This window comes from Phaethon aethereus, assembly GCF_964289735.1.
Source record: "Phaethon aethereus genome assembly, chromosome: 2".
Lineage (NCBI taxonomy): Eukaryota > Metazoa > Chordata > Aves > Phaethontiformes > Phaethontidae > Phaethon > Phaethon aethereus.
This window is the reverse complement of record NC_138582.1, coordinates 160,170,217-160,196,041: the sequence shown is the minus strand read 5'-3', so window position 1 is coordinate 160,196,041 and position 25,825 is coordinate 160,170,217. Positions and strand designations below refer to the sequence as shown.

The 25,825-nt window shown below is 39.8% G+C and overlaps 1 protein-coding gene across 1 annotated transcript in view; it reads right to left on the bottom strand.

Moving 5' to 3' along the window:
• The window catches only part of DIP2C (disco interacting protein 2 homolog C), a gene marked incomplete at both ends in the record, with an annotated part of 330,160 nt that overhangs the window by 51,866 nt on the left and 252,469 nt on the right, over positions 1-25,825 (bottom strand). Inside the window, 9 exons of the mRNA XM_082015390.1 lie at positions 1,017-1,138; positions 2,774-2,897; positions 7,893-7,973; positions 8,703-8,812; positions 10,938-11,139; positions 16,256-16,370; positions 17,189-17,397; positions 19,622-19,758; positions 21,352-21,491. Coding sequence (XP_081871516.1) covers positions 1,017-1,138; positions 2,774-2,897; positions 7,893-7,973; positions 8,703-8,812; positions 10,938-11,139; positions 16,256-16,370; positions 17,189-17,397; positions 19,622-19,758; positions 21,352-21,491 — 1,240 coding nt within the window. The remainder of the gene's footprint in view (positions 1-1,016; positions 1,139-2,773; positions 2,898-7,892; positions 7,974-8,702; positions 8,813-10,937; positions 11,140-16,255; positions 16,371-17,188; positions 17,398-19,621; positions 19,759-21,351; positions 21,492-25,825) is intronic.

The following is a 25,825-nucleotide window of genomic DNA, read 5'->3' as shown; positions in this document are numbered from 1 at the left end:
CATTAATATGGCTAATAAATGTCAACATTTTATTTAGTCTATTGAAGGGACAATGATTACAACTCAGCTTAGACCTGTCCTAATTTTTCATCATGAAACCAAACAGATCTAGTTTGGTTTCAAACTAGATCAAAGGAAAAACAAAGTAACACATTTTATACCACTTCTATAATTTTAACAACTGATGTTTAAAAACTGTTAGTGCCAAAATATTAAATAATGAGAATGCTGAAGACAATAGGACAATTTCTCATACCTGTGCTGATACTTTGTGGCATCTGATGCCATAAGGAAAGACACAATTTATAACTATCTCTAGTACTTATTACTTTAAAATATCAACATGAAGTAGAAATGTTAAAATCACATTCATTTCAACTTGTTTTTTCAGAGACCCAGAATTCCATTCACTAGATTAGAAACTGCCAGATGTAAAAGGCTATCTCTCTGCAAACATTTTATTTCCCTCAGTAACAAGCACAATCCAGTTATTTACACCCAACAAAGACTAAACGTTATTAGATAAAGCCAAAACACCAAAAGAAAGCACTGAATGAAAAAGTCTGAGTAACACTTCTCTGGATGAAACAAAACACTGACCAACATCTTCATAACAGAACTCTGAAATTGCTTCAAACTGCAAAACAATTAGATGTACAGACCTGAGCACCTTCAGGTCAAGCTAAGCTTTCCATTGGGATTTTTCTCATCAGTATAGCGTTGTCAGGTGAGGAATCCTACCATTCTTGGCACATAGCTAAATACAGGAAAACACTTCAAATGTTATTTCTTGAAAGGAGAAGCATAATTGTGGCAAAGTGTGACAGTGGCAGTCATAAGGTTGTGTGCTGTCAAGCAGCGTTGACTCTGCAACACACTGAAGTCCTGAATCTTTGGAGGGAATGCAACTCTTCAACCTATACCATGACTCCAGTTCGTAAAGACTACCGTTCGTAAAGACTACACAAATCCATTGCCCATTTAATCTACTTGTGCACTTTCAGGTGTCTGCTCACCTCCACAATCATCTTCACTGTAGGTAATGTGGTAGCTATGTTCTGAGGATGTGGAGGTCGAACTGTTATTGGCACACAGCCTGCATACAGGCATCCATAAAATGCGGCAATCAGGTCTATTCCTGCATAAAGAACAAAACAAAAATCCTCCCCTGAAAATCAAATCATTTAATCACAGACACCTATGTCAGCATAAACATTACTTGGAACTCAACTCAGAAGGTTAAATGAGCGACTAAGCCCTTTAACAGACTTCTTTTTCAGCCCCTTGTCAGTATTTGTTCAGCTTCACTGATTCCTTTCAATTGTGCTGTTTTTCTGAGCATGAAAAACTAAAGGCAACACACAAAGATGCAGCCAGATATCATCATTTAGGTGAGCCCCGCTTTTATGATCAGGAAGTAACCTGTTAAAAAGACTGATTTCTACAGATTAATTATCTTCCTAAATTTACATTTATAGATAAATGAAAGTCTACAAGAAGAGGAATGCCCCAGTAAAAGGATGAGATAGGATGATGCCTGTTCCTATCAGCTGCAGAAAGAACATCTAGAGGTTTCATTAAATTCTGTCTTCCTCGTGTCATTTTTAACCTCTGTTATGCAGCTTTGACGGATCTACCTGAAATTTTACAGTAGAAAAGGGAGTAATGATTTTGAAACCCTGCTTCAAACATAAAATTAGGTGTTTTTCTATGTAAGTATTGACTGCAGGTGACGAATTGTGGACAGCACACTTCAGGCTATCTAAGGAGGCTGAACAGACAACAGCACAAAGATCCCTTGAATACTGTTGTTTGATAGCTCCCTGGTGCTGTACACAGGCTGTGATAAGATGACAATGGGGGCTGTTTTATTCTTTCAGTGGAAAAAGATCTGCAGGACTGGTAGGTTATTGTTCTTTCAATAAAATGCTTTATTCATGGGAAGTGAAATATAGAAAATAAAAACTTAAGTTTAAATACCAGTCTTCTTTTGTGGAAAAGGTTTTCTCATATTAACTGTTGAGAAAATATTCCTATAAACTATAAAGATTTAACCAGTATCTTGCAGCCTTTGCAAACCAAGTATCACAATACAGACCTTAAATCAGACTGTTTATTTCACCAACACACATGAAATGCTAAAGATAAAAGAACAGCACTAGATCAGAAATAATTTCAAGCAAATGTCAAACACAGTACCGGTTAACACAAGCTTAAAAGCCCTTATGTCAAAGGATGAAACCCAAGCCACAGAGAGCTGTCTAGGTTAAAGATCTATAGAGAAAATAGTGATAACAATTTGGTGTTTCTTAATCATGTGCTATTCATTCATCATATTTCTCCTCTAAAAAAACATGTATTACTTCCTAAGTATTGCTGCTTTACCCTCATGAAACGCAGCACTTCCAAGAGGGAATTGAACAGGTGGATCTAAGAACCCTCAGCAGATGGAATATTTTAGCAAAACTGTGTGCTCATGAAATAGCAAATCAAAAGAAAAGCAGGAATTAAATTTGACTGCTTATAAGAGACACATTTTAAAAGCACAGGTTAATCTTAATCTGAACCCAAAGAAATAGTATCTATGCACATATGCAAAAAGAAATTCTTTTAAATATGTTTGACTAAGTTCAACTAAATGTATATAAGCCAAATATTTTGTGTTTTGGCAATTAACATCATTTACAGGTTGGTAACACCATCAATGCACCCTTCTAAAGGATCTAGATAAACTTTCAGGACTACAAAGGTACTGAACATGGCAGTTCTTTACCTGGTGGGTAAACCAAAGCCACATGGTCTCCATCTTGTAAATGTCCCCTTTCCATCAACATGACAGCTATCTTCTCAGCTCGTTTATGTAGCTGGACACATGTTAGGGAGTTGGCTATTGTTCCCTGCATAGGAAGAAACATAGATGTCACAGAAGATAATGCAGTGTGCTGAAACTCTATTTTCATCTGCACCTTAGAAGTTACTGGATGAGGTGCAGCCACAATATGTCATGCAATCAATATAAATACAGAAACCTTCAGCCTTATTCCAAACTGTAGTTGGAAGGAAGAAAGATCTTTGTAAAGCAGAGGAATGTTCTCTATTCCTTTCTCTGTATCTTCTGCCCTAAACAGTGTTTTCACTCTAATGAAGGGAGTACAGTAGTACGCTAGTATCCTGCCCAGGATACTAGTACCTGTACCTCCCTTGCTACACAGGCAGCATTCCTGCTACAGCCAGGAAAGTGCCTTTATGGTCTCTGCAGCAATCTGGAGAATCTGTGAAGAGCAATCCTGAAAATTGCACTTCGTTGTCTGCACGTTGGAGTGAAGCCAAATGGCACAGCAGAAATACTTAAAAGACAAGAGACAAAAGACAGAGGAGAAAACAATACTTCGTGACAGAGAAAAGAATTAGTCTGGAACAAAAACTAAGAACACGCATCTAAATGAAACAGAAGAAAGGCATTTGTTGAATTTGAGTAACTCTGGTCAGCATGGAAAAAAGGGGAAGTGACAATATGCTACAGAGTTGGGCTTTTTGAAGCACTTCAAATAGTGCTAACCCAAAATTATCAAACACGTCCAGTGTTTTAAATTGGATGACTGTTACAGTTCTTGCATTTCCTAAATATATACATATGTGTATTTAAGCATGCACACAAATGCACACTTGCAGAAATATATACAACTGTATCACAAAATTCACTACCACAGCTGACACCTCAGAAGAGAAATCTAAAAGTGAAGGCGCGGGACAGAGTGACTGTGCCTAGACCTGGGCTGAGGCTGAGATAAAGGGACAGGGCAGCACGGGGAGGGCTGTGACTCTGCTTGTGCATCTGTTCTGTGGGAAAAGAGGATTTCAGTCTCCAGTATTGCTACGATATACCTGGCACCTAACACAAGCACTAAGTCCACTTAAAAATACGGAGTCTGAAAAAACTGGGGGGGAAAAAGTAAGAAAATATATACACTTAAAAAGAACAATGTATCAAAAATGCAATGCAATCAAAAATATCGTATCACTACCCTTATTAAGAGAGAAAGCAAGAAGGTCTACTGTTTTAAAGAAATATTTTTTACACTCGGTTTTAACAAGGCAAGGAATAGTAAGCGTTGGCCTGATTGCTGCTTTCTATCCACCATGACCATCCCACACACCAGTATCTATTGACCATGAGCTTCAGAGAGGAGAGAGCAATTTGATAAAGGTCTAGCGCTGGAAGTAGTGGTGTGTTACCAGGCATCATTTGGCATTTACAAAGTTTATTATAAAATGTCATCAAAGAGAACAACATAACTGAAAATAAAAAGGACAAAGTCAGGGCTTAGCATTCCTCTTCACCATCTTCAGCAACCACATTTACTGAAATCCACTTCAGGCAATTTAATCAGTGTTATGAACAATGCAGAGATCATCACAGTAAGAAAGCTTCCTCTAAAGACATATGCAAATGTACTGGGTGTGTGTGGCCAGGTTTTGGTAGTGAGGGGGCTGCAGGGGTGGCTTCTGTGAGAAGCTGCTGGAAGCTTCCCCTGTGCCCGACAGAGCCAGTGCCAGCGGCTACAAGACGGACCCGCCGCTGGCCAACGCTGAGCCCATCAGCCATGGTGGTAGCGCCGGTGGGGAAACAGAGTTAAGAAGGGGAAAAAAAAAATCTGTGCACATGAAGCCAGAGAGAGGAGTGAGAAGATGTGAGAGGAACAGCCCTGCAGCCCCCAGGTCAGAGCAGCAGGAGGGGCAGGAGGGCTCCAGGTGCCGGAGCAGAGATTCCCTGGCAGCCCCCGGGGAAGCCCATGGTGAGGTCGGCTGTGCCCCCAGCCATGGAGCTCCACGGGGGAGCAGATCTCCACCCGACCCCGGGGAGGGCCCCACGCCGGCGCAGGGGGATGCCTGAAGGAGGCCGTGACCCCATGGGCAGCCCGTGCTGGAGCCGGCTCCTGGCAGGGCCTGTGGCCCTGTGGAGAGAGAGAGGAGCCCCAGCTGGAGCAGGTTTGCTGGCAGGATCTGGGACCCCGCGGGGGCCAGGCTGGAGCAGCCTGTTCCTGAAGGACGGCACCCGTGGTGGACCCGGGCTGGAGCAGCCTGTTCCTGAAGGACGGCACCCGTGGGGGGACCCAGGCTGGAGCAGCTGGTGAAGAACTGCAGCCCGTGGGAAGGACTCATGTTGGAGAAGTTCATGGAAGATGGTCTCCCGTGGGAGGGACCCCACACTGGAGCAGGGCAGAGGGTGAGGAGTCCTCCCCCTGCGGAGGCAGGAGTGGCAGAGACAAGGTGTGATGAACTGACCACAACCCCCATTCCCCGTCCCCCTCCGCCGCTCAGGAGGAGGAGGGAGAGAAATGGGGAGTGAAGTTGAGCCTGGGAAGAAGGGAGGGGTGGGGGGAAGGTGTTTTAAAATTTGGTTTTCGTTCTCATTACCCTAGTCTGATTTGATTGGGAATAAATTAATTTTTTTCCCCAAGCCGAGTCTGTTTTGCCTGTGACAGTAATGGGTGAGTGATCTCTCCCCGTCCTTGTCTCGACCCACGAGCCTTTTGTTACATTCTCTCTCCCCTGCCCGGCTGACAGGGCAGTGACAGAGCTGCTTTGGTGGGCACCTGGTGTCCAGCCAGGGTCAGCCCACCACAGCAATTATATGCATGCTGGACTAGAGATGGCTTCCATCTGTCCAGCCCTAAATATTACCAAAGTGACCTGACATCTGTGTGTCCCTGTCACTGTAGACCTGCCAGTAGGAATACACTTAAACTCTTGTTCCTTCTTTCAAGAAATTGTCTGTTTGCACAGTCATGGGAAGAAGGACCTTTTGTATCCCCACATACATCAGAAGTATAGGCCCCACTGACACAGAAAGGGTATTGCTGCAAATCATATCAAGGGTATTGCTCCAAATCATATAAATTTGTGCAAAACTTGTTTACATTTAAGACTTCTGGCACTTTCTGCACGTGAACCAGCCAAAAGACAGTGTTTATATGAAGTGTAGGGAAGAATCCTTTTGTTGGACAAGAATCACTGGCAAGCACCAGGCAACTATTCCCTTCGGGTCTTTTATACGAGGTGTCCTGCAATGTAAAGGTGTTGCAATCCTTCGTGACACACACTAAAAACAATGCACTACACTAATTTTGAAATATTCCAAATTCTCTAAAAGCTTGGGTAACAGGAAAAGAATAATCTCAGTGGATTTCTATTAGTCATCCACTGCAAGATGCCTGGATGTTTTAGAACAAAGTGTACAGACATGTTCGAGGAAGAAAAAAAGGGAAAAGTTACAGACCAGAACTAAAATTCAAGATGGGTAATGAAACTTGCCTAGGCTAAAACTCACCAAACCTGACACTTCTTTCCACAAAACATTAAATCTCTCCATAAAGCATTACATCTCTCAAAACAAATTTCCTATGATAAGATACTCCACACTGAGAGTAGTGGAGAAACTGAATTTCAAAATTCAACTATTTTTCACTTCTATTGAATGATAAATTATTGTGTTAATATTAATACTTAATAAATAATTTTGTTAAAATAATTATTTTTGTTTATACTTGTTAAATTATTTTACTTAATAAAATTTTTGCACATTGCGTCCTTCCCTCCCACTGTTTGAACCCTTCTGCCAGCATGGGAAGTCTGGCTTTATTTAAAGCTCAAAAGTAACAGCCTGTGTGGAGGAGATGGGACAGTACGTATCACTGTCTCTCTCTCATGGCATCTTTGCTCCTACCTTACAGGGCAGAACAATGCACTATTTTAATGGTGTAATATTGAATCTTTAAGCACCACTGCCTCTCAAGTTTTCTACTTTGCCATAGACAACTACGTTACTACTTCACTATTATCTGTCAAGTTGCACATATTCACATAATATTAGCTATTAATATGAATTTTAAAAAGGTCATTTAATGACTTATTGGTAGCCTCAAATGGAACTTTGGTACCAGCACTGTAATATGGGCTGGGGAAGCATATCCTGTAAATAAACTAAGTGGCCATTTCACAGAGGTTCACAAATTACTGGAGGTTTAAGAACCCATCCAAGTTGCATAGGGACCACATGGGCTGAGACAATACCAGCTACTCCAGGTGGCCCAGGGAACTAGCACTATTCCAGGCCTCTCCTCTCCTGGAGACCCTCACACACTACACATCTTTCCCAGTTTTGACAGATGTGTCTAGATGTACTGTGGTGGAATGGTTTGAAATCAGCCTTTCATTTTCTACAGTGGTCTTGGGAATTATTGGTTTGTCATCTACAACCATCTGGGAAGTCTGTAATCACCCACTCTCAGTAAAGCCAAGTTCTGTACCATGTGACATGCATTAATTCATTTTTTATAAGCAATGAAATGCTGTGCCGGGCTGGAACCTCATGTAGGCTATGCAGAGAGATTTATTAGTGATCCTCTGTAGACCTAGTTGGATTCTGGACAAAACTCTTTTTCTCTTCACTTCCTTTCCCCATTCTTACACCTCCCCCAGATGGTCAAAAACAACAATCATTGTTTTATTTAGGGAAAATGCTTTGATTTTGCCAAGCCTGTGCTTTTCAAATTGGAAATCAGGTGGTGAGCAGTATTAAATACTACGCTTTGGTATACCAACAATCAGTATTGAAATAGATTTGCAGTGTCAGCTCACCCACAACATCTCTGTGGTAGAAAAAGAAATGAGAAATGTGCTGTCTGATACAAAAGCAATCTATATTTTGACAACTGGCAATGATTATTCTCTTTTCCTCTCTGCCTCAGTGAACATTAAATATAACACCTGAGTATTAATGGGAAAAAACCCAGAAAGGTCACGTTCAGCCATAGCACAAGGAGGTGCAGCTGAAATACCAGCGTGCCGTTTTCCATACCACAGGCAGAGTAATGGTCTGAGCTTCTTACCCTGCAGTTGAGTAGAGTGTAAAGCACATGGTCAGGAGTGGTCTGAGCTCTCCACTGTAATACTTCTGAGAGGAAGAGAAACTAAAATAAAGCAGAGTGATAGTCATGACACTGAACGACATTTTGGCTTTAAAAACAAGATAACTATTTTTGCTATTTAGACTATGTCTGTCTTATTTATATGCTACATTTTACATCAATACCTAGAAGCTGTAAACATGAATTAATTCTCTTGTCATCCCACATATTTATAGCAAGGTGCTTTTGCACAGTAGCAGCGGCCTCTCTGGAACTGAAACCACTGCTGGGATTATGATCTATTACTATACATACTTTCAAAGCGATAAATCAGTTCTTACTGATCACTGAATTTAAGCACTATTTTAATTCTTTAGCTTCCTCTCTTTTTCTTACTATAAATGTATAAATATTTATACAGCTTAGAACTTAACATAAGCCCCCAAAAGAGCTGAATTTTAACTTAATTTTACAGGATCAAAATAACAACAAATAAGGTCAGGACCATATATGAAAACAAAATTCCCTGGACTCCACTTGTACTAGCAAAAAAGATCTAATAGAGAGTGATTTCTGGTAGAAGCCTCATTAACACTTCCACCACATTTGTTCTGTTCCCCTCACGTCTATTTTATACTCCTCTGTAAAGAGGATTCTGAAATATTTTAGTGTGAATTAAAAAAAAAGCAATCAACAAATTCTGCAATAATAATAATAATACAATCTACGTACTGCTAAGTGTGCTGATGCTAACTAGCTAAATATAAGCCGTATCAGAAAAGTTTAGCTTACCTTTCTGGCTTGATCATTATCTTCTATTTGCCCCAAATCTCTACCACTGGCCTGTGCAATTCTTTTTCCAGAGACCAAGTTCCCCACCATCACAGAGGCAGGGCCAATTTCTAGAACAAATCAGAAATGTGCTAAGTGCTTGTGGATGAAAATTCTTTTTATTTCTTTTGCATTACAGGATATTTTCCTCATTGCTATCCACAACACCAAACCTTGAGCACATCTCTGTTGATACACACTTTGGTTGATGGACCAGAAGTAGCCGGAAGATATGTAGGGGTGGATTCACCCTCTCTAAATATATCTGAGGCAGCCATTTAGCATGGGCTCTCTATAGCCAGAGACACATCCTGTTTGCTTTGATATGAGGAATCTTTGGAAAATTCAGCTCCTATTTTAGAGATGTCCATTCAAGTGCTTAAAACCAGATGAGATGTATCCAGGCTTCAGGGACAATGTTCCTATTTCTCTCTGCTGTTCCCTGGGCTAAGGTGCATCTGTATCAGCAATTCTGTAATGCTATAGACATGAAGTGGCAAGGATTAGAAAGGCAGATGGTGCATATGATAAAATATATGCAAGCCCTTTAGCACAAGGTAGGAACTGAAGAAAAAGAATTTAACTTTAGAAGAAAGGAAGATGTCACAGCTGACATTTCCCCATGAGGTGGATTTCACTGATGTTTTGTTGCTGCTGCTAGGGAAAAATACCCGTCTCTCTGATACCATTTATGCTCATATTAACGTTGGTTAATGTTAACACGAGCATGGATTCTTCAGCATGGATTACTGATTAACTGCAATTGATGCCAGGCTTTCCTTCTAGTCTATGATGCCCAAGCTTCGTCTCAGTGATGGTATGTGGTGTAAGTGTCAAAATACGAGATGTGTAAGTAACCAGATAATGTACAATAACATCTACAGACTACTCTGCTTTAAAAAGATGAAAGCAATATCCTCTGGGTATATCACAGGTATGCAAAATGGGAGAATGTGATGCTATCTGTTTGGTTTCTGAGTTCTTGGCATTGTTTTTACCATAGTGATATATAATGTACACATAATATATCTATAAGTATCTCCACTGCACTGATCCTAATTCAATGATTACTTTGTGAAGCAGCAACAAGGAAATACCGAAATGAGCACTGCAGTTAAAGGCTTAATTTTGTAAGTTAGTGGAAGTCACTGTTAACCTCTGACATTCCCAGTATCTGCGAACTTAGATTATGGTTTTGATTTCTGAAACATTAGTCCAAAGGTTTTAAATAAAGAAAGAAGCTGACGGTTTTGTCAAACTTGCACTGAATGCATGATGGATAGTTCCCACATCTGAGATCCAGGGGCTAAAAACATTTCCTATTCCAACATTTTCCTATTCCAAGGTTTCCAAAGTGGAGAGTAATCAACACTTAGTCTAATGTAGCTGAATTCAGGTCTTAAGCCTGAGGCTGCAGATACAGAAATCCTTGAAATTAATCTGAGTCATAAAATCTGCAATTGGATTCAGAGTCTAAGATTTGCTAAAATTTGCTTGTTTGTTGGTCATGAGTAATCAGCAACTGGACTACAGCAGGCTACAAGGGCTTTCTCGGTCTCTTGAGGCAGTGTCTTGCTGTACCATTTCATCCAATATTCTCCATAAAGTGTGGCAGAACTTCTGAAGAACCACCCTAAAACTAGTTAGGGTTTTCCCTCAAATATACCTGCTGTAAGAATAATCCAGAATCTCCCTACTCAGGTAAAGCCTTTATCCTCATTCTTAGGTTTAATTTATTCTTGATCAGTTTTTAAGTATTTGCTCTTCTTCCAACACTGTTATTTAGTGTCAACAGTCCTCCTCCTCTCTATTTCTACTTTACAAACTCAGCCTTCAAATAAGCCAAGATTTTATCTTTCACTGTTTTGGTCTCAGTTCATTCTCTTGAAACATAATTGATCATGAATTTACAAAGAACTCCAGGTGTGGTCTCAGCAGTGCCTTGTATGGTGATAAAAATGTCTTCATCTTTACTGAAGTTAGGTTTTTGGAGCATTTTTCCTTGTACTCTTTGTGAAGGTACTTCTAGTTTCTGCTGAATACAATGATGTCCTTAACACACCTGGAATATTTAACAGTAACAGCTGATCAAGCTGATTCTCACTTGTATTAACAGTTTCTTGGTTTTGCTCCATACAGTACTGTGAACACACAGCATTAAGCGTGTCCTCATCCCTTTGCCTTCACTCATCTTACCTGGTTGTTTTTGCCTTGGTTTAGGCAGGTTTGTTACGCAGGTGTGGGGACACATCAGCACGTTACAAGGATGCAGCGATCCTTCCAAGAAGAGCTGTTTCGTTTCTGACAGGTGTATTCCTCCCAGCGGCGTCTTGGGAAGCGTGTTTGCTGGTACGAGTGCTAAGCAGTAGACTCCCACTTGATGAATACTGTCAATAGCCTAAAAAAAGCAGGAAGTCAATTTTAATGAGAGGCTAATTTTTCATCATTCTAATAAGCACACGTTGTTCTGAATTACTGCATAAAACAAGTCTAATAATTAACTGGCAATGGAAAGACACTTCAGCAATGTCAGTGATAAGGAGGTTCTTTTCAGTGGGAACAGGTGAACGGAAATGTAACGCTGATGTTATTACACTCATTCCAGAAGATAAAAAAGCAAACAAAAATCTGGTAATAAATACAGAGGAATCAATTAAGAAATGCTACCTAGGCATCTCTTAGGCACACGTTAGTAGCACGTATATGGGAGATTTATGACTAAGATGGGCTAGCAACTCATGTGAAACTGATTTTAACTGGTGCACTTCTCAGAATTAAAGTTCAAAGGATTCCTATCAACTTAACATCCAGTCCATCTTGCAGAGCAAAGAAAAATTTCAGAAGTTGCACATATATCACCATATACCTACTGATGTATGTAGCTTATATTTAAAAAAAAATTTTCTAAGATAGTCACTGTTTCACTTCCTGATAACTGTGTAAAAGATCCACAGGCAGGAATGGGAATTGGTACAATATAATGGAAAACTACAAAACTTGAAAAAAAATCTGTTGAACGAAAACCTGAAAAATAAGCATCTTTGAATCTTATAGTAACCATGTTCACTGTCTGACAAGTGGAGTGAATTGCATCACTTTCAAAAGTGAATCATTAAGGTTGGAAAAGACCTTTAAGACCATCAAGTCCAACCATCAACCCAACACCACCATGCCCACTAAACCATGTCCTGAAGTGCCACATCCACACCTCTTTTGAACACTTCCAGTGATGGTGACTCCACCACCTCCCTGGGCAGCCTGTTCCAATGCTTGACCACTCTCTCAGTACAGAAATTTCTCCTAATACCTAGTCTAAACCTCCCTCGGCACAACTTGAGGCCATTTCCTCTTGTTCTATCGCTAATTACTTGGGAGAAGAGACCAACACCCACCTCACCACAACCCCCTTTCAGGTAGTTCTAGAGCGATAAGGTCTCCCCTCAGCCTCCTCTTCTCCAGACTAAACAACCCCAGTTCCCTCAGCCACTCCTCAGAAGACTTGTGCTCCAGACCCCTCATCAGCTTTGCTGCCCTTCTCTGGACACGCTCCAGCACCTCAGTGTCCTTTCCGTCATGAGGGACCCAAAACTGAACACAGGATTCGAGATGCGGCCTCACCGGTGCCGAGTACGGGGGCACAATCACTTCCCCACTCCTGCTGGCCACACTATTTCTCATACAGGCCAGGATGCTGTTGGCCGCCTTGGCCATCTGGGCACACTGCTGGCTCATGTTCAGCCTGCTTGGCTCATGTTCAGCCACAGTCTGTGTAATTTATTTACTTAAACATTAATATCCATGCACTTCAGATTTTAACTCCATACGCATTTTAACTAGTTTTTTCCCTCACATTGGTAACAAAAATTGTAGCAAGTTAGAAAAACAACTTCAGATGTCCAAGCAGACTGAGAAACAACTTACAGACAGCATCTCTAATGAGTAGTTAAATGTTCAAAAATATAATTTATTTAACTTGCAATTTAATTTTTAACTGTGAAAAAAGTGAACATATACATCTGTTTCCTTCAAGATACAATCTATATTCTGAGATAAAATAATCAATTATAGTTATATACTAAAGTGTGCACCAATAAGTTACTGATTACTTCTACAGAGACCCTAAGTAATACTTTGCTTTTGCTTCTGCTTGCTTCATTTTCTATTTATTTGATTGCAAAATTTAATAACAAAGAATAATAAAGCAGTTACTCATTTTATAAACATTGCAGTTTTAGTAGTGGTAGATCTCATGGTAGTATTGGAAGACATCACTGCTGGTCTACAGACATGTTACCTGAAAGATCAGCAACAGCGAGATCGGCAATATGACAGCTAGCACACTATGTCTCATGTTTGTGGCAGAAACCATCACAACCTCCTAATCAAAATGCTATTTGTAGGTTCTGAAAAGCAGTGATAAATCATGGGACCCTAACCTCACATCAGCTTGAAGGAAAACTGTTATGGGGCAAGTAACCATTCTTATGCAAACATATGACAGTGTGGCTGCTAGAATTGGTTGAATGGAAAGCAATACTCAGCTGGGGTGGGATGAGAGGCGTTTATACAGTGATTCCTCAGTGACTTCTGAACTGTCTCCTTTGATAGATACCTCTGCAGCACAATGCCTGATAAAATGTCATGGGTCATTCGAAATTGTCACCTTTTGTATTTTGGAATTTGGCATGGAGGCAGGGAATGACTTTGTTTTTCACAAGGATGAGGCCTAACGAACTGAGACGTAAAATTTTGTGAGATAAGAGTACCAGTCAATTTTAATACTGCTGGCATTTATGCCTCTTGATGAGAAGGCTTGATTTTTTAAATTACTCTGTCCAGCCAGAAGTAAACAGAGTATCTGAAATCTTTATGGCTCTGCTTCATTCAGAAAACAGATTAGAGATACCAGGACTTGCAGAGTCCAGATTGCTACATTGTTCAAGCTAAGAAAGCATCACATTCTGACAAAATTCTCCAGGCAGAGACTCTCCAGTTCTGCAGGAGATGTCCTAGTTTTGCCTAGTCCTGTCAAGTCCTGCCAGTGCACGGGCACTGGTAAAACTAACATCCAGTCTGCCAGGTACAGGACCCCCAACTCTGCCTGAAGGGTCAGATCAGTTTGCAGCAGTTTGGGAGATGAATGAGTATCTGGGATCCATCTGACTGAACTGCTGGATGACCCGGGATCTTCACTCGCACTGCCACTAAGATACCGCCCTTCTCCACTACTCTCAAGAAACGCTGTATTCAGCCTGACCACTCCTTCCCAACCATGTCTCTGCTAAAACCCACTGATGCAGTCCAACATAGTTCCATGCGCAGAGCATCTCTACCATCCTTATGCCCTCTGCTGAGGAGCAGGAAGAGTCAGAATATGTGCAACCCACTGGAAAAAAGTTCTGCAGATAGATGCAGCTCACCTCTCGGGAAGTGATGCAGAGACACAGCGAGGCACAGCCGAAGCAGGCAGCACAGGGCAGGGCTGGCACAGGGCAGCACACGCAGGGTGTCAGTCAAGTCTCACAAACATCATCATAAATGAGTTACAATTTGGTAGAGTTTGTTATCATGGATGTCATTGAGAGCCATGACACAAGCGTGGTATCATTGTGTTGCTCATCACTAGCAGATGATTCAGATACAACTGGTTACCATTTCCTGACATCTGTCATTAAAGTCTGATTGGGAAGGAGGCACAAAGCATCCCATGTGTTCCTGGCTTCTGCCCTCCATCTCCGCTCTCAGCTGAAATTCAACCAGAAACTTCTTGTTCACATAGTGATGGCATGCCAGAGTTGCAGACTTCACACATGGGTGATGAAAGCAGCCACACGTGTACTTTGCCTACCATTCTCAGACACTGCTGTGACTTGATCATACGCAGAATAACAGGATTGACTTTTGGCAGGAGTAACTTGACACAGGATTCCCACAGTGTTCAGTACTGAATTCTACTGACTACGATCGTGTAAGACATGATTTCTGTAAAAGTCACAAAAATGCTCAGCTGACAAAACAAGAGAAGTCTAAGTCTGGAGTTTCAACCTTTTCTTTAGGAGCTTGCTACTTGATAAAAATTGTCGAAGCACGGGCAATCCAAAACCTTTTCCTTCTACAATAGTTGCCCTATGTGCTACTAGGTGCTTCAAAGGCTTTCTGTGTGATGGACAAGCTGGAGGTTCTAGCTTTTCTTGGTAATAATTTATATCTACTGTGAATATGAGATGCCTCTAGCTGTATGAAATGTAGCTATCTTTTAAATCAAGAGAGCAAATAAACCTGTCTTGAGATGGATGAAAGCTTATTTGTTCAGTTTCTTCAAGGATACGGTAGACCAATTCCCTTTCTTATTCAATACAAAGCAATAATGAGTAAAAACATCTCTGAATTGTGTGGGATCTTTTTCTTTGGCTCTTGGGTAAAGCAAAAAAGATGTTTGCAATATATTTACCTGAGAAGAGTCCTTGAGGAAGGACAGAAAGGAAGGTAGGAAAGGGGAGTGGAAGTAACACGTGACCAGCTGTAGACAGAGCTGAGACCACTTCATAAGGTAGCAATAGACAGACTTAATTTGACTATATCTCCATTAAGCTTGTTGCTTTTGAGTGAGAATTGGCTTAACCACAAAGATGGAGGAGACGGAAGATGACTGCTATCTAAAGTATCTAATTTTTTGTGTGTGGACATCAGAGTTGAGAAAACTTTGAATATAGTAATGATATTGCCCTAACTTGGACTGCTATATGTAAGGAGAAGATCACAATTTTTTATTATTCAGTAGCCTCTGTCTTCTGCTCAAACTGTCGAACACCACCACCAAGGTGTGTTTCATCACAGTGCTATGTGCCTTGCATGATCCACAAGACAGCTGGAATGGGATTCCTTGCAATAAGCATCCTCTATGCAGATAACCTCATCGTAAGTACCTAGATCTGAGCTAATCAATCACTTCATTTCAGTAGAGAGAAATCAGAATTTTTAGGCTGTGTTGCATTCCGTTTATTTTAGCTGTCATCATGGTGCACTAATAACACATAATTCTCTCCCCCTGATTAAAAAAAAAGATATCTGGATATCTAGTTCAGATACATATACCTACTTTTGAAGAGGTCAACTCCATATCAGTGCCAATGATACGGAGTTTAGTAAGAGACTTTGGTAGCTTTTGAGAGTAAGAGTATATAATATATTCATTCATTACTCTCTTGAAGTAATGAATGACTATATCCTTATAAACCATACACTACTCTGTCCTTGCTCTTACTTACTTCAATTCATCCCTGTTTTCTTATAGCATTTTGATTAGGAAAAGTATCACTCTCTGGATACGGGCAGCCCAGACAGGAACTGTCACTCAGAAGAATCTAATTTTGTGCTCATTAGGGGCAAGTGCAACTGAAGGCGGACTTAAAACTGCTCAAAAATAAATGTCAGTTCCCTTGGGGGCCTGAAAGATCAATAAAAAGAATATAAAGCAGGAAATATAGCTTCAAAACATATGTAAAGAGCATTACCTGGAGAACTCTACTCATCCATTGAAAACTGTCTTCCTCTGTGGAATCTGGCCTTTGTTCAGCAACAATAACTATCCTCTCATCATGCAACACGCTCACTGAAAACACTGCTATTCTATAGAAGAGAAGGATAGAAGACTATTTAGTGCCAGGACAGATGAAAAAAACCTGTCTTCTAAGATAATCTTTCATAAATATGGTTTTGTTATTTGTTACTCAGATAACAGGTGCATCAATTAGTATCTTATTTATGGGGAAAAAGCAACATGAACAATTTTGGATAACTTCTGGAGGTGAAATAGGGGTCTTTGTTCTAGAATCATGTAAATACAGGCATAATGTCACAGCAGGGTTGGAGAAGTGAACCTTCTTGGGAGCAGAAAAGCACTAAATTTCGTTCACACCAAGGTTGTTAAGCTATTATAGAACAGCCAGCTTAAACACCTTCTTTGTCCCCATCTTATAAGAAAGTAACTGCAACATCATTTTGTGAGAGGTCTGCCACGTGATCAAGTGTGAGTGCATGTTACTGCATTAGGCTCTTCAGAAGTTTTAGATGTTTCCTGCTCACTTTCAGCACATTAGGAAGGTCACACAAGGAACCACTGCCATGTTCAAGAACTTCAGTGTTAGGCATATTGGAAATGTTCAACTCAAACAGAAAGGATCCTGTTGAGTCAACACCTTCAGAATTAACCAGCTGTTCAACTGGAAATATTAATAATCATGATTTTGGACCTTGGTATCTAAAGTCTGCCTCAACACTGTTTTAGGCTTCCCTCTACTGTCTCCTTGTTCTAGCAGTATGAACAGCAATGGAGGGAAACCACAGTGCAGATTAGGCACCGCCTTCTGGAAGCATTTTGGGTCACTTACACCTGGTCTAAGCAAAACAAGGATTTCTACATAATATAAGAAAAGAAAGGATCAAACCTTCCCCTGTAGACAAATTTCATTGGTTCCACGGCCAATGCTGTTGCTACAATGTCATCAGCATTATGTCTTCTTCCACTGACAACCATCAAACCATCCATTTTGCCGATAACAAAGACAAGTCCACCTGGTCCTATAAAGCCCAGTAGTCCAGTCCTTATAAAAGGATATTCAGTGATAGGGCCACCAGAACTGGTCATGGGAAACACCTGTAAGACAGAGAAACACAGGTCTTCAATTCTATACACAGAGACCATGCTGCAAAATATTTCTGACGTGCTCTCTGAGATGGCTCTTTGGGAATGAAGTAGGTAGGTTGCTGGTGATGCTCTTTACTCTTCACTGACCATAGAGAGTGTCAGGAAACTCCTAGACTAGCGTGTGTAATTTTCCACACCTGTGTTCCAGCAAGTTCAATCACACTCCATTTACTACATGTTTTCCCTCACCGTGGCTCTGTAAATCATTTATGACCTTAAAAAAATACATAAATCAACAAAAACAGTAGTGAATTAAAAAAAACACTCTACAGAGTGCAGCTAGCCTGAGGTGCTATGTATAGGTTACTGAGAGATTAAACCGCAAACATTACAGCAGGGGTTCTTTTTAGTACTTCATGCTCGTTTCCAGCACAGTATACAGGAAGAAGCAGGCTAGAAATTAAGCTTTTTTAAGGTACTGTACTTCAATGACTCTTGCAGCTGACCACATTTTTATCTAAGGTCAATTAAGTCCTCACAACTCCAGTGATAATGTCTCCTGTAGCATGTCTAAAAGTGAAAATACAGCTCTATACAGAGCCTCCCTAAATGTCTGAACACCAGACACGTTCGTGACTTCCACAGGATTGATTTCTACTGCTATTTCTATCCTAACTAACACAGCATTATCTGCCCGGCACGTGAGCTACTTTGAGCTGCATTCTGACACAACCACACTTTCTTGTTGTTGTTTCTCTAAACCAAAATAGTCTAAAGGGAAGTTATTTAAGACAATGGCAAGTGGAAGACCATGGCTATACAGTCTCCCTCAAGACTAATCTAAAAAGAAAGGTCAAATTCTTCTGCCAGATACCCATGGGTGACTGTTATTGAACGGATTTAAGGCTTATACCTCCTCAGCCATAATTCATTTCAGGAACACAAAACTCTTTGACTCTCTTAGAGCTGCAACGTGAATTACACAGTAAAAAAAGTGGCCCATTTGGAGAGGACTCCTAAGAACAAGTTTAACTTTAAAAATGAGTGGTCTTGCTCATTCAATGGCAATTTCTTTGCTTACCATTAGGAATAAGTCTAAATAGGCTGTTAAACTGCAGACCCAGTTATGAATTATGAATGATTTTGTAATTACAGGAAGTACTACAAAATGAACGGAAGCACCTTTCTACCGCGAAATATGTCAAATCCAGGATTATCATTCACACTGGGTATTGCCAATTGTACTTGTGGCACAGTAATCAGCTATCCACAAATTTCAGATCACAACAGCATAGTAGTCTTCCTGACTTCGATAGCAAGATAGAGAATCGTATCCACTAGTCTCTATTAATCATTTAATGTATAGTGTTTACAACATTCAGATTTGCATTTTGCAGGAGATACTAGTCATGTTTGGCCTGTTAAAAATTGTAGTATCAAAGCATTTGTTAAGGGAAATGTAAATGTATTTTTCTTTTTTCTCAAATATGAGAATAGAAAAGGTTCAGAACTTAAGAAAAATCTCAGCTCAATTTTTTTCAGTATTATTTCTCTGATTTGTTCAGCCTTTCATACTGGCTTCAGCAGAAGTTAATGATAATGAGTGAACACGTACAACAGAGCTATCAATACAGCTGTCTGCACTGGAGCTGAAGCCTACTGGAAAACAGATTCCACAAAGCAAAAACGCTTTCACCTAAGGCAATTCAAACAAAAGCAGGTGGGGACTAATTAGGAAAAGGTATCTGCTATTCAGATACCTCTTGAAGGCTACATCTGTCAGGATTCTGTATAAATGCAAGCCTTCAATGCTGGCTGTGTTGTGGAAATGTTGGAAACTGCTTTTTAGAGATATCCAGCAGCCTTCCTACTGTTTGCAACGATCGAATTCTGCACATACCTAGCTCATAGACTTGTACAGTATTACCTTTTGAACTTATGTCTTTCTTCCTGCTTTCCTTCTGATTGTTTCAGCCCCTGGTATATTCTTTCAAAATTAAAGTAAAAGCTCTTCAGAGCCAAAATTAAACCCATGTAATGAGCTACTATTGCACTTAATGAAATGGGCTTCAGTGCAGATTATATGGCTAGAGTACAGGTCCCAAGCCACAAGCATTGATTATTACTGCTATTCTGATACTATTACTATCAATATTTTTAATGTCAAATATTATCCCAAAATAGAAAAAGTTAAAAAGGAAGGATTTTATATAGCATTTTTTGGTCAGCTTACCTCAAAAGTATTTTTGGTCATGCCTGAGAGTCCATAATATGATGTACCCGTTGCAATAGCACATACACAAAGTTCTCCTATTTCATCTGTTTTACAGAGCTGAGGAATTCCATCTGGCTTCACTGAACACATTATAGCTAGAGAGAGAGCAAATGACTTTAAAAAATATTATAAAATGAACTACAGAATAACATAAATGCTGTGGTAAAGACATCGTGGTGGAGTTGACATAAATAAATTATATGTAGACTAACGTCTAACAATTGGTTTCTCAAACTTTAAGGTCTTCAACATTATCAAGTGTTATTACATTATAAATGATATTTATACAAAGAATACAAAGATCTTTACATAAACTCAGTCTTTACACTGATAACAAAACCTAATTTGCCTTGCTCTCTAAAATTTCAGTTGATCTGTAATATTGCTGTGAAGATTGTGTTCCCAGTTTTGCATACTGAAGACCAGATTTGCTGCAGTCAGTGCAAAATGCAATACCCTAATGGAATTCTTGATAATAATTATACTGCCAGGGAGGCAGGCAACCAGGAAATCCACCTCTCACAAAGTAGCAAGTAACACCATATGAAAGATCAAGATATTCAAGCAGACTAGCACAGTCATTTTACTAAGTATTTATCAGAGCTCAGACTCCCTCTCACCGGTCTTACAGGACTGCAGAGACAGCAGGAGCTAAACAGGAGGGATTAGAAAGCACTGGTCCAAGGAAGAAGCACTATTTTATGTCAGCTATGTGAGTAAGAATCAGGTATGCTGCTTTAGCTATAATCCCTGGAGCTAGAGTCCAGCATGTTTGGATTTTGCAGTTAGAAAGAGGATATGATGAACAAGGGAGACCAGAAATGAATCAGCACGTCTTTTAAGTACAAGTGTAAAGAATTTTGAATGACTTTTCTCTCACTCTGAGGATAAACAGGAGTTTAATAAGATCAGAATATAGTATTAAGTGCAAGATGGCACATCATTAGTAATATCTTATCTGATAACTATTAGACAACAACCACTCTTATCTTCCTTTACTTTAAGTTGTTCAACTGAAATCTTATAGGATGCATCATTATGTTTTATTCCTTCAGTGCATAACAGATGTTCTCTTATGAAAAACTAGGGTATTATCCTTTTCTAGTCTCTGTAACATCTCATTTAAAATCTAGCTCTCATGAAAAATCTTATATCCATCTTTAGAAGCACTGGTTTGATAAATTCAGTTTGAATTTATCAACATGTACTGTTCAGTCATACCTCCTCTTTCTAATAAAGGGGTCATAGCACAGGATTTTGGAAAAACATTCTGCAAGATAGCAATTTTGTTGACTGTTAGCATAGGTTATTAAAACTTTCACTACCAAGAAGTAGTAGGGTCAGGCTTATGGATATTTATAGACTACATACATCAGAATCCAACTTTCTTATTTTCTATACCAGTATCTCTCAGTTAAGGAACGGATGTTCTGATGTGGTGACAGGTTGTTTAAAGCACGCTGCTAATGCAAGTAAAGACAGTCACTGAAGTAAACACAGAGAAGAAATCTTGGGATTTCCAAACCATGAAGTTTTACAAGGTAATGCTTTTGGACTAAAATGTTTTCAAGTACACATGTTCTAATCCCAAAGCTTGTGGTCTAACACCAAAGTACGCCTACCTATGACTTTCTACAGCTAATTACTTAAATTGATGAAACATGGGAGGCTCAAAGAAAGTTCCTTACCTCCTGGCATCACTAAGCCAACATCCTGGACAGTCAGAACGGAAAGCTTTTCTTCAGAATCCACTCGAATCACTCCGTAAGTGAGACCATGCATGGACAGAACTCCTCTGCCTGGTGGTTGATTGCTGTCATCTGTTGGCCTGCAACCATGGGTTATAACATCAGTGCACCATCAGGCAAACGTAAGCATTTACTTATTCTTAAGGGACTACAATTGCAAATACTCTTCTATTTGACAGTTTAAAATTTAACCTTCTTTTTTCCCCTACTAGACCTGACAGAATCCTGTTCTTCCATCATTACTGAGTCATTATGTCTGTGAGCTCTCCAGTTCAGTGGTCACCCACATGTATGGGCATGTAGACATGAAAGTAACACCTAAAACAACTTGTATTTAATTCTCAGATAGATTTATGAAGATTGTTTGACTACCCAAGTAAAGGCCTTTTGCCTTGTTTTAAAAATACTGAAAGGCAGTGCAAACGATGTGGAGGGAAACTGCTGTCTAAATATTTGGAACTGATCAGTAAATAACTCAATAAAATCTCTATATGTTACCTACTTCGGGGCAACCTAGGAACCAAACTCACCTGCCAGACTAAAAGCCTAATGCTAGCACACTGGTGTCAAAGCCAAGATTAGAATACAAGTATGCTGTGTTTAAATAACAGACATGACTTCCCACTCCCAATACTTAAGCATTTAAAATTACTAAACAGAAGAAATTACGTTGTAATAGATTGACTGCCAAGTACCTGTGGAAGCTGCAAGGACTTTACCACCTTTATTTTAGTGCATATAATTGAATTCTTCCTATCCTACTTTACACCATGAAAATTAAAACAAAGTACACCTTCATCAGTCATGGTCAAAATGTTGTGGATGCGGCCTCTTTGTGACACCTCAGTTTGCTCAGTTCCACTGCCGACACGCTGTACAATTCCACCGTGTCAGTAAAAGCTGTCTGTCAACTTGTTTCACATTATATGTATTGCTTTAGCAAATGAATGTTGACGTATGCAAGTTATTAAGTCAAGGGAATACGTGAGGGCTTTTTGTGTCTGGAAAGATTTTTACACTGTCCTGCATTTTAATATGCAAAACTGGAAGCTAACATGATGCTGATTTGAGTGTGGATAATGCATCCATGTAGAGCAGCCAGACCCCAGCTATTCTCAAGATGGATAAAACAGCCAATATTTAGTTCAAGATTCTGCATTTTTCCTAAATAGTCCATCATAATACAACTATTTTTTAACAGCTAATGTCCTTTTATATGACACTTCTCCTCTACTGTGCTCGAAATACTAGGTGGGCCTTAGCCAATCATGGTCACGTAAGCCTTGCAGTGATTGGCACTATAAATTTCAATTAATAGGTTTTACGAGGCATATTTCTCAGGTGACATTGTCAACAAAGAAGGATGTGGGTACGCTTGAAAACACATTAGAGTATAACAAATGGTGCTAGTAAACAAGCAGCTGTGATAAATAATATTCCCATCATGTAAAAGGAACTTTCAGAGATGTTATTGATCAACTTCCTCTCACTCTTGCTCCCCAAAACACACATTTTACTGCTCATGAGAAGAAAGGCCTCCTGCAGGCACATGCAGCTTCTCACCGCCTTGACCTAGACTTCATACTTCAATCACATACATTTTCTGGCATTACTTATCACATCCAAAGCCTGCTCAAAAGAAGAGCGGGTGCAGCTTGGAAAGATACTGGCTGTGTACAGGACAGGGGTGCAAGGGAGGGAAGCTGGAGGGACGATCCTTTCCACTAGGATCATGATGGCGGATTTGTCAATAGAGCTATGCTTGCTGTGGGCTGGGGTGAGATAACAGCTTTGCCCAGGTTAGCAAGAAGCGCCGTGCAATGGAAGTAGGTAGGTAGAAGGAAAATGTTGGTGCTGAGGACCTGGGGTCCACAGGACAGGCATTTCTGAGCTGCTATTTCAGAGTACTTCTGGTATCCTGGTAGTCTGAGGTGGATCCTTGAATGAGACACCAGTTAACAATGCTCGAGTCTCCTCTTGCAGGCAACTAGCTATCTGACACCAAAAGCAAATACAGTCAGAGGACCAGGACAGAGGAGTGAGGTGGGGAGCTAGGCACCTGGCAACACCTATACATCCTCTTAGGAAGTATCTTGTCAGCATTGACCCTGCAATATATGGTATCTTATTTTGTCCCGTGCATGATACAGACATGGGAACAACCCGAAAACAAGTATCTCTGCCGAGCAGAAGTAGAGAAATCACTTGGAACGAAGATGTGATATAAATAACCCCATTCCACTGTATTTCTAATTTATTTTAGAGTTCACATTTTTTGTTTTCTTTACACATTCAATATTTCTAATACAGGATTTGGAATTCTGTAAGACTGCTTGCTAGACAAAGATAAATCCTTTGATTAAGGTAGAAGCAACTGAACAAAGGTATAATTCCACCTACCTCACATATCAAGTAAATTTAGCTTAAACCACCAAACTTACTCCTTTAGTTTCTCTTAACCATGAAAAAGGGACAATGTGCACCTACTTCAAGCCTGGTTTGTTCATACTTAGTAGCCATAGAGCATTTTGAGAACAGTTTACTACCATTTACAGATACAATCTATTTTGCCACTATTTTTTGCCAGATGTTTAAATGGGAAAAGAGCTGTTCTTAAACTTTTGCACTCCCTTAAGCAAGTGGGTTCAGACTAATATGCAATAAACCAAAGGGGAATACCATAAAGAATTACTTGTATGACACATTCCTTTAAATATTAGGCTTCATGATTCAGCTCTAAGGCTGAAGTACCTATTAGTCTATTACTGACTGTCTTTTTCTAAACTATAAGGGTATTTCATCTGAGAACTAGTTCTGTTACTCTTCCTTGTAGGAAGATCAGTAAAAATACACCATATATTTTGAAAGAGTCAGAGCATTATCAGGGAGCTCGCTGGATCTCTGCTCTGCGGGGAGTCGTTTTAATGCATACTTCAGCTCTAACTCTTTGGAACTTGTATGATAATGACTTTACTGTCAGTAGAGACAGCTTGAATAAAATGAAAAATACTAAAGCTCCCAAGTTCAGCTGGCATTATCCCACCATTAAACAGACTTCAAAAAAAGGAGATACGTGTTCAGTAACATTCACTGTAGGAAGAACTGCTCTGTAATTACACAGCAAGGCAATGAAGATAAAAATGTCTTTTTTTTTAATTATCTGCTATTTCATGAGCTAATATTTTTTTTTTAATGTAAGTTCTCAGTGCTAGTTGATTTGAAAATCAATTTCTAGTGCTTCAGAGGGCTACAAGGATAGAGTTTAAGTCTAGAAAGGGCACGCCGGCCTTTGGACGTTGAGACACAGTGAGTTCTCGCACTTCATAACCTGCAATTTGGGGCAGATTTTCCAGGGTTAGCACAGGAAATGAAAACCCTCTCCCGTTAATGAGTGCTCAGCACAAGCAACGTCTGCTGCCCATCCACCTCCCCTCTGCACTTACAAGCAAGAGCTCATTCCAAGGGAGCAAAGGTCTGGCACAGCCTATGGCAAGGAAACCCATCGCAAGGGAAAAACAATGTACTTCTTGGTATAAGGCTAGTGGAGCTGAATGAAGGGCTCTCTGAGACCCTGTAGTTCACAGAAAGACAACTAACCTGGACAGGATAAGCCCCTGGATGGATAGCTTTCAGATGTTTTAAGCTAATAATTAGGTGGCTGAAAATCAACCACACTCTTGGCCTCTTGTCTTTCTTCCTGTGATGTTTCATTGGAAAGCTAATTGAAAATCTAGTTAAATTTCACTTGGACAGTGTATTTTAAACTTTGTGGCAGGAAGTATTTTAATTAATGCTATTACAGTGCTTGACACTTTTATACTGCATGTTTTAACATGTGAAACAATTATAAATGGCTGCAGAAATCTGAACTTAAAAACAAAGTGCCTACTGTTCAACGTACGACTTTTGGAAAACTCTGCCAAAACAGACAACAGTTACGCCATACATTGTGCCACAACACTCATGACAGGCGACTGCTGCACACTGACATTCATGTACATAAGGCTTAATAATTTTATGAGAATTTATCAATTTTATTTCCAGGCACAAATCCCCCAGACTCAAAGGGCATTTCCAGATGATTGCTGAGAGTCTATGAATAGTTAAAAAGCACCAGTCAGCCAAAAACAACCTGCAGAATGTCATAATTCTCTTTAAAGAGACTACTTTAAAGCATGATTTTCCTTGATAGCAATTCCACTTAAATTCCCACATTTTAATTAATTTTATGCTTATGATGGCATTTTTCCACTTCTTTTTACAGAATTAGCTTTTGCATTTCAGACTATTTAATTTAAAATTAGATAAAATTACAGAAATGGGAACTATATTATAAAGCACTGAAGTGAAATTACTACTCTACAAATTCTTCTTGTATGTCTTCTTTGGACATAAGCAAAATGAAAACTAAAAA